The sequence below is a fragment of the Nanorana parkeri genome, unplaced genomic scaffold, assembly GCF_000935625.1.
Source record: "Nanorana parkeri isolate BGI_ZX_2015 unplaced genomic scaffold, ASM93562v1 scaffold657, whole genome shotgun sequence".
Taxonomy (NCBI): domain Eukaryota; kingdom Metazoa; phylum Chordata; class Amphibia; order Anura; family Dicroglossidae; genus Nanorana; species Nanorana parkeri.
Window position 1 is genome coordinate 795,153 of NW_017306925.1, and position 13,087 is coordinate 808,239.

Below are 13,087 nucleotides of genomic sequence, written 5' to 3' on the forward strand. Positions count from 1 at the left end.
GGGTTAAGGCTTTTCCCCATAGTTCTCCTTAGGGTAATGGGAGGACACAAACTAGTGTCCTCCCGTCACCCTAGGCTCAGTATAGCGTGAACTGTAGCTCAGGTCGACTAGAACTATGAGGTGAGTGAAAAGCACTCACCTCATAGTTCTCCTTTAAGTAATTACAAAAAAATCACAGTGGGCATAATGGCCATAGACAGCTTTACAGACAATAAATTACTGATATGGTCCAGTTTACTGAATAATAAATGGCCACTACTAGCAGTCCTATTACCGTCATATTCTCACAAGACACCCTAACCATTTTTGGGATAGTATACATTGCATCTGCAAGTCACCTCCCTCTTGCCTGAGGATCACAGCCAAATGTTTCCACATCTAATAATAACACCTAGGTCAGGAAGATGCTACTTCATAGAAATAGGTTGTTAAAAGAAATGACACTGGAATAAAGTCAACCTGCAGTAAAATATAAACAGTCAATCTAAGATGACTCTCATAAACTGAATTGAGAGTCTTATCCACTTTCCAATGCTATAGCTACCTAGCATCAGGTATACTGCTGACACAGAATGATCTTTACTAGCTGCAATATATCTGCCTATATAATACATTCATAAAGCAGTCGATGTCAATAGTAGAGCAAAGTATTACAATCAACCTCAAATATTCCCATTAACTCTTCAAGTGCCTACCACTATACCAGTCTGTCAGATGGTTATTCGGAGCTATAGCTTTCTGGTAATTCAAACTATATGGTAACAATAATTCTACTCAAACTAAAATAAACCTGTTGGTTGACACTACCTTGTAAGGAGGCATCAGGTTCATAGAAATGGCACCCAAAGATTTCCCTTCTTGCATGCTTACTCTATACTGTACATCTTAGCTGGGCTCCAAGCAGAAATGGCCATTAAACCCAGTTATGTATTGATTAAAAAGTATTTAAATATATTTTACTTAAAATAGCAGTAGTACATGAATCTTTCTTTATATTAGCCACCTCCATAGAATGGAAGTCATTAGTCTAAGCCAGGGGTGCCCACAATTTTTGTGTTAAGATCTACTTTTCAAATGACGAGCTACATGAGATCTACCAACGGAAAAAAAAAACTCCCTCTCTCTCTCCTGGTTCACCTTGCTGTATTTTGCAACAGGCTGTGTAAACTAATATTCTTTGATGTAATACATAGCACTTCAGCCACTAGAATCCACCAGAAAGGTGTGAGGGAGCTCGGCTCAGCAGACTCAGGCTAATAGGTAATCACATGTGCACAGCTAAATAAATATACCAAAATGGAATAAAGGGGCCACCATTCACACCCTTCGTGATCTACCAGCATCAGCTTTGAGAGCTACTGGTAGATCACGATCTACCTAATGGGCACCCCTGGTCTAAGCCAATCAAGGCTCTATTGCTTTGCACACTGAAGTCAGCCTACCCAGTAAACATGCTCACAGAAGAGGTAAGCAGATGGATTACCTGTTCAGTGTACTACTGCTCTTTCATTGTTATACCATAGATTGAAATGGGTCATAGACCAGGTTGTATTGTGTAGTTGCAGTGTAGCCTGTAGGGAGGTCACAAACCTGCATATTTTGTGCAGCAGGTGTGACCTGGCTCATAAGATTTGCTTTTAGAGAAACAACAGTTTACACATATTTATCTGTCTGCTTGGAATGCAGATTTGCATAATTATTCGTCTTGTTCCCTATACATGGAACTCTATTTATGTTTTCGCACAAGATTTTACACGATTCACATATTTTGAAATGGAATTCAATTAGAAAAATGTGCGAACCTTGGGGGAAAGTATAAATCTTGTGTGAAACCTTTTATAAATAGTCCCTTGGTGTTGCCATCTAATTAGCAGCACCCTGTTTAGTGCAGCAATCAGATTTTGTAGCAGTAAAGGCAATGTGCAGTCTAGAGTTGCAGCTAACGATTATTTTCAAAATCTATTAGTTAGCCGATTATTAGGTTCAATTAATTGGTTAATCGGATAAAAAATAAAATACATTTTAAAAAATTGCTCCAGTGATGGGACTACTAGTTATGTATTGAGATTGTAGTCCATCACAGGAGTAAGCTTGGAGCGGTGGAAGTAAAAAAAAAAGAAAAAGTGTGGTGTGCAATATAATGAAATGAAAAGTGTAAAATTATACAGCAATGAATGCAGAATGGAACCGGCTATAGAGTACTACAAATCCCAGCAATAGTACATTATACAGCGCAGTGCAGAATACCACCAGCTATAGAGGAATACAACAAATCCCAGCAATAGTACATTATAGCTAGTGGTATTCGGCATTGCACCACTGTTTAATGTATTGCTGGGATGTGTTGTATTCCTATATAGCTAGTGGTATTCTGCATTGCGCTGTATAATGTATTATTCCTTGATTTGTAGTCCTCTATACAGCGCAATGCAGAATACCACCAGCTGTAGAGGAATACAACACATCCCAGCAATACATTATACATACAGTGTATAACGTATTGCTGGGATTTGTATTCCTCTATAGCTGATGGTACATTGTGCTGTATATTATACCATCAGCTATAGAGGACTACAAATCCCACTATCCCAGCAATACATTATAGAGCACCATGTGGGGGGGAGGAGCGGTGCAGGCTTACCTGAGCAGTCTTCCAGCAACTTTTTTCTGAGATCGGGTCTGTCTATCGGAGGCTGTCATCCGCCCACACCTGCTCCTCCTTACTTCTTCTCCGATCGTGCCGATCGTGGATTTGGGCGGGCCTGTGAGCGTGAGGTGGGGAGAAGGTGCGGCGTATGGATGCGGGCGGGCGGATCTGGCAGCAGCGAGCGTGAGGTGGGGAGGAGGTGTGGCGCGCAGCGTGTGTGGAGCCGTGAACAGGGCCAACCAATCGGAAGCCGATTAATCGATGATTGAAAAAGTTGACAACTTTTTCAATCATCGATTATAATCGATTATGTGTTGCAGCCCTAGTGCAGTCTGCCTGACGCAAAGAGTAATTTTTATAGAATATAAAAATGAGAACGGGTGTTAGTCATCCCATCTAGGCTCATAAGATTTTCAGCAAGCATCTAGAAATCAGATTTCCATAGTCTGACTGGAGCACACTTGAAATGCAGTAGGTAACTGGTTGCTATTGGTTATTGCAAACCATTACCCTTACTAGATATGTTTAAATAGGGACCATTGTGCAATAGACCAAATATGTCACAAACAATTAGGTATAATAGGAGAAATGTCACAAATTTACAGAAATTATGCAAAACACATGATATGTAAATTGCATATTTAATTGAAAGTTAAAATATACAGCCAGGATTTGTTTTAGTTTTGTATAATGTACTCATAATTATAATTCTGCTTGGAAGAATATTTAAATAGTGACTTGTCACGAAAAACATAATCATGTAGAAAATGTCTGATCTGCTCTATTGTAGCATTAAAATAAGCTATATAATAATGACTCTACATCAGCAGCAAGTGTAATTGCACACCACAGCGTGTCCTTTAAACCTTTATACCTTAGGGGCCTAGTAAACAAAACATCCATGAATTATTGTTTAAAATAACTTAAAGGGACATCATTCCAAAACAAATGGTTCCATCTTGGCTAGAAACTGGAGGGTTAAAGAGTTGAGGGTTCTTTTGTCTCTTTGGAAGACAAGTGCTGAGATTTCTGCACTTGTAATACCAGAGCTGCACACACCCGTGGAAATGACAAGGTAGTCTGACACTCGCACACTCGGTGATGGACTGTGTTTTTAAGAGGAATGAGACTCAGATATGAGCAGAATCAGAGCAGCAGGGTGTTAATGAAAGCAGAGAGAGCCCCCTCTCTCTCTCTTTCTCTCTCTCTCCCCTGATAGTAGCAGTGTTAAACAATGCAGAAGACGGAGGGCACCCAGGAACAGTCCAAGCTGGTTTGACCTGCACCTTTATTCAGCAAAGCCGCAAACAGAGTTTCAATGCAGGAGGGCTTTGTACTGCAAGTCTATAGCTTAGAGCAATCAAAACACATGCTCCTCTGAACCACTAACTAAACCTAGGTCAGTTCCCGACTAACAGGTTGTCCCCTAATAAGTTCCAAACTAGCAAGTAGCACTCGTACCTTTTTTAGTGTTCTGTCGGCAGTCAGACTTTTCACCCAAAAGCGGGCTCCCACAGCAGAGTAAAAGAGAGAACCCTGAGCATCAATCATCTCACATATAAAAAAGGTCTGTGCACAGATGAGACTAATGCCAATAGGTCTGGCTACCAGGTAAGATGTAGACTGGGGGATTTAACCCACCCAAACTTCTACAAAGCATCCAGGCTCCTGGATCCAGGATCCAGAACAGAACTTCTGAGAAAACATATAAGATGCAAATTCTGGAGCCCCTCACTATGTGTAGGTGAGAAACTTGGGTGACACACGCACACACAAAAAATGTTTTCTCCATATCAGATACAAACCCTGGAACCCCTCACTATGTGTAGGTGAGAATCCTGGGTGATACATACACACTGCCCACAATCCTGCCAGTCAATGCCTCACCATACATACAGGGATGAATTTATCAAACTGGAGCAGACAAAATCTGGAGCAGCTGTGCATAGCAACCAATCAGCTTTTCTCTTTCATTTTCAAATCTTACCTGAAAAAAATTGAAGAGAGCAATTGATTGGTTGCCACGCGCAACCGCTGCAGATTTTGTCTGCTCCAGTTTTGATGAATTCCCCTCACAGTGTATTCACTAAAATATGTTTTATAAAAGCGTAAGAGGTTTACAAGAATGGTTAATATATCATGAAATGTGCTCCCCAAATGGGTCTCTAAAACTCGTTGGCAACATTCCTTCTCAGTGTGCCCCACTCTACATGCTTCCTTTCTCTCTTTCAATCTCTCTCTGGGACAGGATCCTATTAAGCCACAGGTTCCTTCCATTCCACCATTGCCTTTCCAAATGGAAAGCACACCATTTATTTCTGTTTTGGACCTCCAGAGTCTTACTGTTTCTTTTGAGCTCCTGGCCACTCTTGATCTGAGAATCAACCCCCTTCTCATACTAATGTATAAGTATTCACATGACCTTCAGACTGGTTGTTATTTTTTATGGTGCATAGGAAGCAGAATCTGATTAGCCACAAGGCATCCTTGGAGCCTAGGGCCTGGTTGATGTCCAAAGGGCACAGCTACAATCATCATGATCCTCAAGCATATCAGGGATATCAAAATTATTCTAAACGAATGGTTCTCAAATATTGTCCGTCATGCCCCCTTTTGAAAGCAGTTGAACTTTCATTCCCTCACCCCCAGCTCAGTGTGATGAGAAGTCTGGAGCTCTAGATTCTAAATTGAACCTTTTGGTTATGAACATAAGGAAAGGAAAAGAAATAAGTAAAAAAATTCTACACTTTCCCTTTTCATATATTTTAAAATTCACTGGAAACCTTTTAATTTGAAGAATCAAGTACAATATTTAGTGGAAATTTTGAATGTGTTTTGGAGATAGGGAATGTGGGAATGTTGATATGCATCAAAGTAGTATTGCATTGAAAGTAATGGTTTGAGGTTTTTTTTAAGTTTTAAGAATATTTTGGAAAAGCCTACACCTCTCTTAGCAAATAAATCCTATCACAGAATATGCTGTTACTTACAGTGTTGTTCCGAGGTGAGAATGAAATCAAAAGACATTGCACTTCCACGGGCCAATCTGTTAGGGCCTATTCATGTTATGTATGCTGTTCTGCTCTGGGTTAAAGTGACATTAAAGTGAAAAAATGTTTTCCATCCCCCCCATGTTAATGTTAGCACTTACCTTAAATGATGTCTCTTAATCCGATCTTCTTCTTTCCTGATGTTTTCATCTGTCCCTCCAGCGGTATGGCGGCTCTCCGATCCATCGCTGACTCCTCTCTGCTTGCAGGCACTTCCGATCCAGCGGTGTCTGCATGCGGGTGCACGAGTCCATAGACTTACCTTGCATCTCTGCTCGTCTCCCGGCCGAGAATCCGAAATGCGCATGCCCTGCCCCAAGATTCTTTGCGGCTGCACGAGCAGTTCCGGATTCTCGGCGCGGGAGCGCGCAACGATAACGAGGTAAGTTTAAACCGCTGTTAAATCGTTTTGTTTTTTTTAAAAACTTTTTGCCTATATCTACTGCTTGCCAGCAGTAGCTATAGGCAAAAAAACGGACGCTTTAGAACCCCTTTAAGGTACATTTTCCTGTCCAACATACCAAATCAGACAGGCATAAATGGACCTGTGATAGATTGTACTGGCCACGGGGTGAAGTAATTGCTGGCTACAATGTTAGCAATAGGTTGAAACAGGCGGTCAGTTACAAAATGGGTTAACTCACCTAAACAGGGTGTGGAGAGAAGGTTTTAAAAAGGAGATGCAGCTAACAGGTCACTGGGAAGAGAGAGACTGTGAAGCACAGACCTCCCAGGCTGCTGCACTAGAGGTATAGTGAGACCTGAGAAAATGTTTTGTTTGTTTGGAAGGTGTTTAAAGGCTTAGCTTGGCACCTTTATTCAGTGAGGGTGAAACTGTTTTCTATGTGTAGGTAGATCTCTGACAGAGATAGGCTTTTTGTTTATGTATTTTTGTTACCAGCTGGCTTGAGAAGACTCAGTGCTGTTTGTGAAAAAGTTGTCACTGAGTACAATAAACTTCCCTGCTAAGGACTTTTGGACTCCAGCCTCTACAAGTTTATCGCTTACTGACTGCATTGTGACACAGTGTTACCAGGAGCAGGCCCACACTGTTACAGGATCCTTAACCCCTTCATGACTGAGCTTGTTTTTAGTTTCTGTTCGTAAATGACTGACACACTTTTGACATTTTTGCTGTGTGATTCTTCCACGTCAGTAATATACTTTCTTACAAAGTGCACCCACACATATTATATATTGTTTTTTAGAGGACAGATAGGGCTACATATTTATATCACATATGTGCGTCTAACGCCTCACTTAGGACAAATAAAATATAAAAAAAGAGGAAAAAACCGTTTAAAAAAAACACTTTTTTCCCAGTTTTGATTTGTAGTATTTTTTTTACAAAACCAGCACAGCTAAAAAAATGCAATAAATACATTCATTTATTTGTCCCTTATTTTATTTTATTTTTTACACATTTTTTTATTTTTTTTACACTTTTCACAATTTTTTTTTTTTTTTACACTTTTCACTTTTTTTTTTAACTTAAAAATGTTATTTTATTTATTTAATTATATCAAGCAGATTTTGTGAATTAATCTCACTGTTACTGCATGATAAATTAATAAATTTTTGGTTATTATCAGGCTGCTTCAAACTTCAGAACAGCCGATAATAAGTTAGTGACACTGATCCTGCAGCAGTTCAGGATTCAGCTGTTACTAAATGTTTTCTGATTGTTGCAACAACGATCAGCAAACAAACATTCTTCTTCCAGGAATAGATACATTGTAGGAATAGACACATTTTGTATCTATTCATGAAAGAAAAAAAAAAAGCCAGTATAGCTTGAGAGAGATATCTCTCGATCTATACGAGCTGTCAGAATGCCGGCAAAAGCCGGCATCTGTGTCCGCTTTGCTTTGACTCTCAGACACCCGATATTAAGGTATCGGGTGTCTGAAAAAGGTTAACCCTTTCATTAATGAATGCCTCTGTAGTAAGGGCATCCATTAATGAATGTTAAAAGCTGATTCTCAGCGATTAACAGCCCTCTAAAGCAGCAAATAACTCGTCACGTACAGTGTACGTGACAAGTCATTTGGTCCCTTTGTGGCTGGACGCACAGTGTACGTCTCCCGTCACGAAGGGGTTAATGTTCCAGTAGTAAACAATATGATACAATATAGAATTAGAATATAGAATTAAAGCAGGGATTCACACTTCCAAAATACACTGAAACTTCCATCACTGCAGGAATCAAGAACACAATTTACCTCTCCTAGCCACCCACTTCATGATATAATAAAAATTAATAAAATATATTATTCTAGCACAGATGTGCTTTTTTTATGAATATAACATTTTATTATTTATTGCTGAATAGGGATGAGCTTAGGGTTCGGATTGATCATGAGCTTGAACCGAACTCAAGTCATTTTGCAGTTTAGAAAAATGGCGAACTAATATGGCTGGTCGCTGCTATAGCAACCAATTATCAATCATGCATTTCCAGGCCTTTGAATTGCGGTCTAGTGGCTTAGAAGGGTCAATTATGGTAGTTTTCTAATGTGTGTCAGTGTGTGTGTGTAAATTTGGAGATAGGGATAGCTGACAGAGTGTTCTTTGCAGATAGTTGCTGTGCTATATACTGCACTATAAAGTGCTGCATTGTATTGTGCTTCATTATTACAGTGAATTACAGTGTAGTGGGTTACATAGTCTTTTCCCCCTCCCCCTTTTCCTGTGTTTACTGTGCTGTAGTCGTGCTTGCAGTTTTCGGGGGAGTTTGCTGTTTTGTTGTTTTATTGGGGTTCTATGCTATTCCTTTATATTAAGTTTTCATAATTCTTTCAGTCAGGTTAAAAAAACAAACAAAAACACTATAGGGTTTGAGGTTTACTGCTTTAAGGTTGTGATTTAGGTTTCATTTTTTGAGTGACATATTTTTTACAGTATGTTAATATAGTTTTGCTAGGGTCTTTTTTCAGGGTCAGCAGAGTGAACATGTTCCAGAATAAGGGAAAGGCACATCACTGCATATTAGTGCAGTATAGTTCAGTGCAAGGGAGAAGCATATGTTATTCACTCACAGGTAACAGGGGGCAGCAAGTTCTGCATCAAGGAAAATGACAGATCTCATGCAGCCATCCCAGCAACTTTGGAAGATTGCAGCCCAATCAAGCTGCTTGCATACTCCCCAGACACTGTACTATATGTGTGGCTATTGTCACTGAAATATGGCTAATTTGTATTTCAGATTAAAAACTGCCTCATCTCTAGAATGTGTGGTTGTGGTGTTAGTGTTTTTGTATTTTGACATTTTTTTAAAGCTAAATAGGGCAAAATGGCAAATATTGTCTAAGAGGCATGTGTATTCTTACTTAAATCTTGGTACCCTTTGTGTATTTTCTTCCAGACCTGTAAAGTACTGCATGAAACTTTTCCTCTGTATAGGGGATTCTTGTAAAAATAAAAAAGACCAGTCACTGCTGCTTTTCCCCTTGTGCAGGGTGACTGGTCTTGCATTTACCCACTCCTGTAGTTTTGGCAGTGTTTGGCAATTGGTACAAAATTAACTTTATTTTTTTGGGAAGAGTAAACTCTCCTTTAGCATTTAGATCTGTTGTAGGGGCTACTTCCACCACCCAATTCTGGACAATTACTGCTAAAGAAAAAAAATCAGGTGTCGTAACCAAAACTACCTTACAACCATCTTTTTTTAAGTAAACAATGAATCCGACTGGGGTGTTGCTGCTGTATATAAGCCAAGCAATAATGTAACAGTGAAAAAAAATTATGCAACACCCAAACATGTGATGTCATCCATGCTATCCATGTGAATCATGCTGTTCTGTATTGCACTGTTTACAGCTTATAGGCTTCTCCCAAGCATGTATTAGAAAATAATTGTGTTTTTCCTGTATCACCCTTAAAATCATGCAAAAAAAGGAGGACCCTCTGAGTGTTTCTTAAACTTTTTGCATTTGTGCAAATCCCCCATGGCAGTGCCAAATTTCTATGCCTTTTAGTTGACCATACCCTTCCTATTAGCCTTGAAAATGGACAGAATTTATTTTTAGGATTTCAATGGGTTTCAAATCAAAGTTCACATTTTCCAAAATGTACAATAGGTTTGATGAATGGCCCATGAATCACACCGAAGCTGATTTGTTCATCTCTGTTGCTGTATTAGGCTAACCTTCCTATTAATAAACCAATGGGTTAGTAGCAGTGTCAGAAGGAGTTAAGATTCGTATGTAATTTCAGCTGCCTTTTACTTCTGTATGTATTGTTTGTTTGAACATGTGGTTTTCATTGCTTATGCATTTTTTTCCATCAAGTGTTGAGTCTGAATTGCCAGGATTTGTGTCAGGCTTACTTAGACTAAACATTATGAAAATAGTAGATTGACCTCATTTACCACTTAACTAGGTTCAAAATTATACACTTAGGAATTGTACAATTAGGAAATGAACAATCTTCCAAAACAAAAAGACAGTTGATGCCTTAGGTTCAACCAATAATTACATAATAATAGTAATTGTAGTAGAATAACTCTACTACTAGTACTAATAACTAATAATAATTTTAATAAGAACAGTGTGTTGAACTTTTAAATATGTTACCCGCCTGGAAATATACTTAGTTGGGTTACAAACACAATCTACCCATGTTGGTGGAACACTGGAACACACAAGATGATTTATATGTAGTGTCTATATTGAGTAACATATACTGTATGTACCATGCAGTAGCCTGTAATCATTAATGGATTATGGATAGATACTGCACCCTACACATCTACAGCTCATGTTGCCTCCATGTTACCTACATGTTGCTGATGTAGATGGCATTAATCTCAGCTACAGCAGTATTGTCAACCTTAAAATAATATTTCATGTAATCATTTGATAAGTCGACAACTAAGTAATCCTGAAGTTTTAATTGCCAAGCCAGTTCCATATTCCTGCCCATGAGCAACATGCTGACAAACAAGTCAGATTACAGAAATAGAACAGTGATCTTCTACCAGGAACCTCTTATAGGAAGTGGCAGCTCTCAAATGAAGTCTATGTAAAAACTGTGTCTGTTGTCTGCAAAATATTAATATTATTATATTACATTCCGCCTGGCAGAAGAAAAGATTGACTGCCTTCTCTCCCATGAAAAAGTAATTATCAGTAACAATATCATGCTTCTAATAAAACAAACATATATTAGCATTATTTTTAGTACTATGGTTTTTCCAAGTGTTCTGCTCCATTTTACTGCCTAGGCCAGCTATAAAATTCCATCCTTCCACTGCTAAACCCTGTCCTATCACGGTCCCCTTCTTAAGTGTGCTTTTCCTCATGGCAATAATAGCTATTTATTAGACGTAAAAGGCTATTATTGCCATAAGGAAAAGCACACAAGTAGCACTAAGATCACAAAGTAAACATTCTTATGGACTGTTATGCTTCTCTACAGCAAGTACAAGAATGCTCCTTTCTATTGGTTTTTACCTGTCGCATGTGCAGCTGACCATCAGGGCCAACAGATTGTAGATTATATAAGTGAAGATCACGGCTGTAATTGTCCCTCGGGGTATGGAGTAACTTGGGCTCTTCAAATCTCCTGGAAAAAAAATGCTTTGGTGAGGAGAGAAAGCATACTTCTACCAGATACAGACATAAAAAAGTAGAAAGGAAGGCAGGTGGAGGACCAGGTAGAATCTGACTGCCATTTGACTTCTGTAAATTCAAACGGTGGCTATTTGTGGTTAGATCTATGAAAAGGGGCAAGGAAGAAACACTTGAGCACCATTGGGAAACAATAGTGGCCGAAGAAATTTATAGCTCTTGTGTTAATTCCCTAGTAAAACTAACTAGAATGTAACTGCTACTTGTAGAAGGCAGGGATTATTTCTACTGTATATGTAACTATTCTATCAGACTACAGTATACAGTGTCAGCTGTGCATATTCTAGGAAAATCAGAATCATACCAGTAAAACAGCATTTAGAAATGCATAAACATGTGGCCATTACATTTCCAATTGTATTATATTATATTCGACTATATTAAATTAAATGAAACATAAAGCTAATTGTAGTATAGGCAAAAACCACCCAGTCAGCATCCGGCAAGCTTGAGATGCCTTGTAAACCATAAATAGCTTTTTTGTTACCTCTGGAAGTTTTGTTATATTATGTGGACAGTGTGCAAAGTTGACAGCTTTCCCTGTTTCTATTCCTATTAGAGTGTCTAGTTAAGTCCGAATGCTGCAGACAAATGGGTGGGCTCTTTCTCGATCTGGCTATTACTCTTTCTGAGTTAAGAGTGAGGCAGACCCTGGCAACCCATGTACAGTTTGGCGGCACAGGTGGGCACTATAAAAGAAGCAGTGACAAGGTAAGATATCAATGTGGAACATAGTTCTACTGTAACTTGTTTCCAAATTTCTCCATAACTCAATGTGCAACATGTAAGCTACCAGAGCACCCAGGGGAGAGCATGTTCTGGAGGGTCAGATGACACTAATCAACCTGCACTCTTCTGGGTGCTCTGGGGATCAAATAAAAAAAAAATGAATAAAAAAAGTGCTTGCTTAGAGTTACTGACAATGTTTGAAAAAAAAAACCAATATTGATTATAATTGATTAAATGATTGGGGTGGAGTTTCTGTAGATTGGGACAACTTGTCACGTGACCTCCAGAGCACACTGCACAGTACACTTTCAGGAGTGCATGTTTAGGAGTGTCACATGGGCTTGAATAACAGGGGAGAAAAGAGGACATGCTCCACTGTCAACCATGATGATGGAGCTGTCCCGAAAGACGTGCAGGAGTGTCACATGAGTCGGTTAGCTGTGGAAAAAGAGCAAGTGCACGGCTTTGCAGCATTGAAAATTGGGGTAAGAAAACCACAGCAGAAGACTGTGGATCAGCTGATATTATTTGTATATACATTTCACATCATACAGAAAAAATATTATTCCCATCTGCTCACTGAAACAAATAAAATAAAAGAGAAGAAGTACAGTCTTTAAAAAAGCACTGATGTTACCTGACATGTTGGATCCAGCCATAATCCCTGTGCAGCCATTGAACATGACAGCAAAGACGGTAGTAAAACTCATCATTCTTCCCGTAGTGTAATCTTGGGCATAGTGTGCTATGGTAAAAATATTAGATATAGTTATTTTCAACAATACCATACAATAGTATTATGAGACATCTATAATGGTCTTGAGGGCATTAAATACACATGGCAATAACCCTGCTAACAATCAGTTTAGCATTTTGATCTAGAACACTACAAAACATGTAAAGCAACTAAAAAGAATTCAGCTTCCAGAGGTGATGTAAGGGCAGGATAATGACTGCTGTTTCTTTGGGGGGGGGGGGGGGGGGGCATATCCACATGTCAAATGTAATTGCTCTGTGCACTATTTTAATGT

At 39.0% G+C, this 13,087-nt stretch overlaps 1 protein-coding gene across 1 annotated transcript in view; it reads right to left on the bottom strand.

Moving 5' to 3' along the window:
- LOC108792550 (solute carrier family 12 member 9-like) overlaps positions 1-13,087 on the bottom strand; it is a 165,820-nt gene that overhangs the window by 105,634 nt on the left and 47,099 nt on the right. The window contains exons 5-6 of the mRNA XM_018563348.1: positions 12,694-12,801; positions 11,151-11,262 (exon numbers count right to left, since the gene is read on the bottom strand). Coding sequence (XP_018418850.1) covers positions 11,151-11,262; positions 12,694-12,801 — 220 coding nt within the window. The remainder of the gene's footprint in view (positions 1-11,150; positions 11,263-12,693; positions 12,802-13,087) is intronic.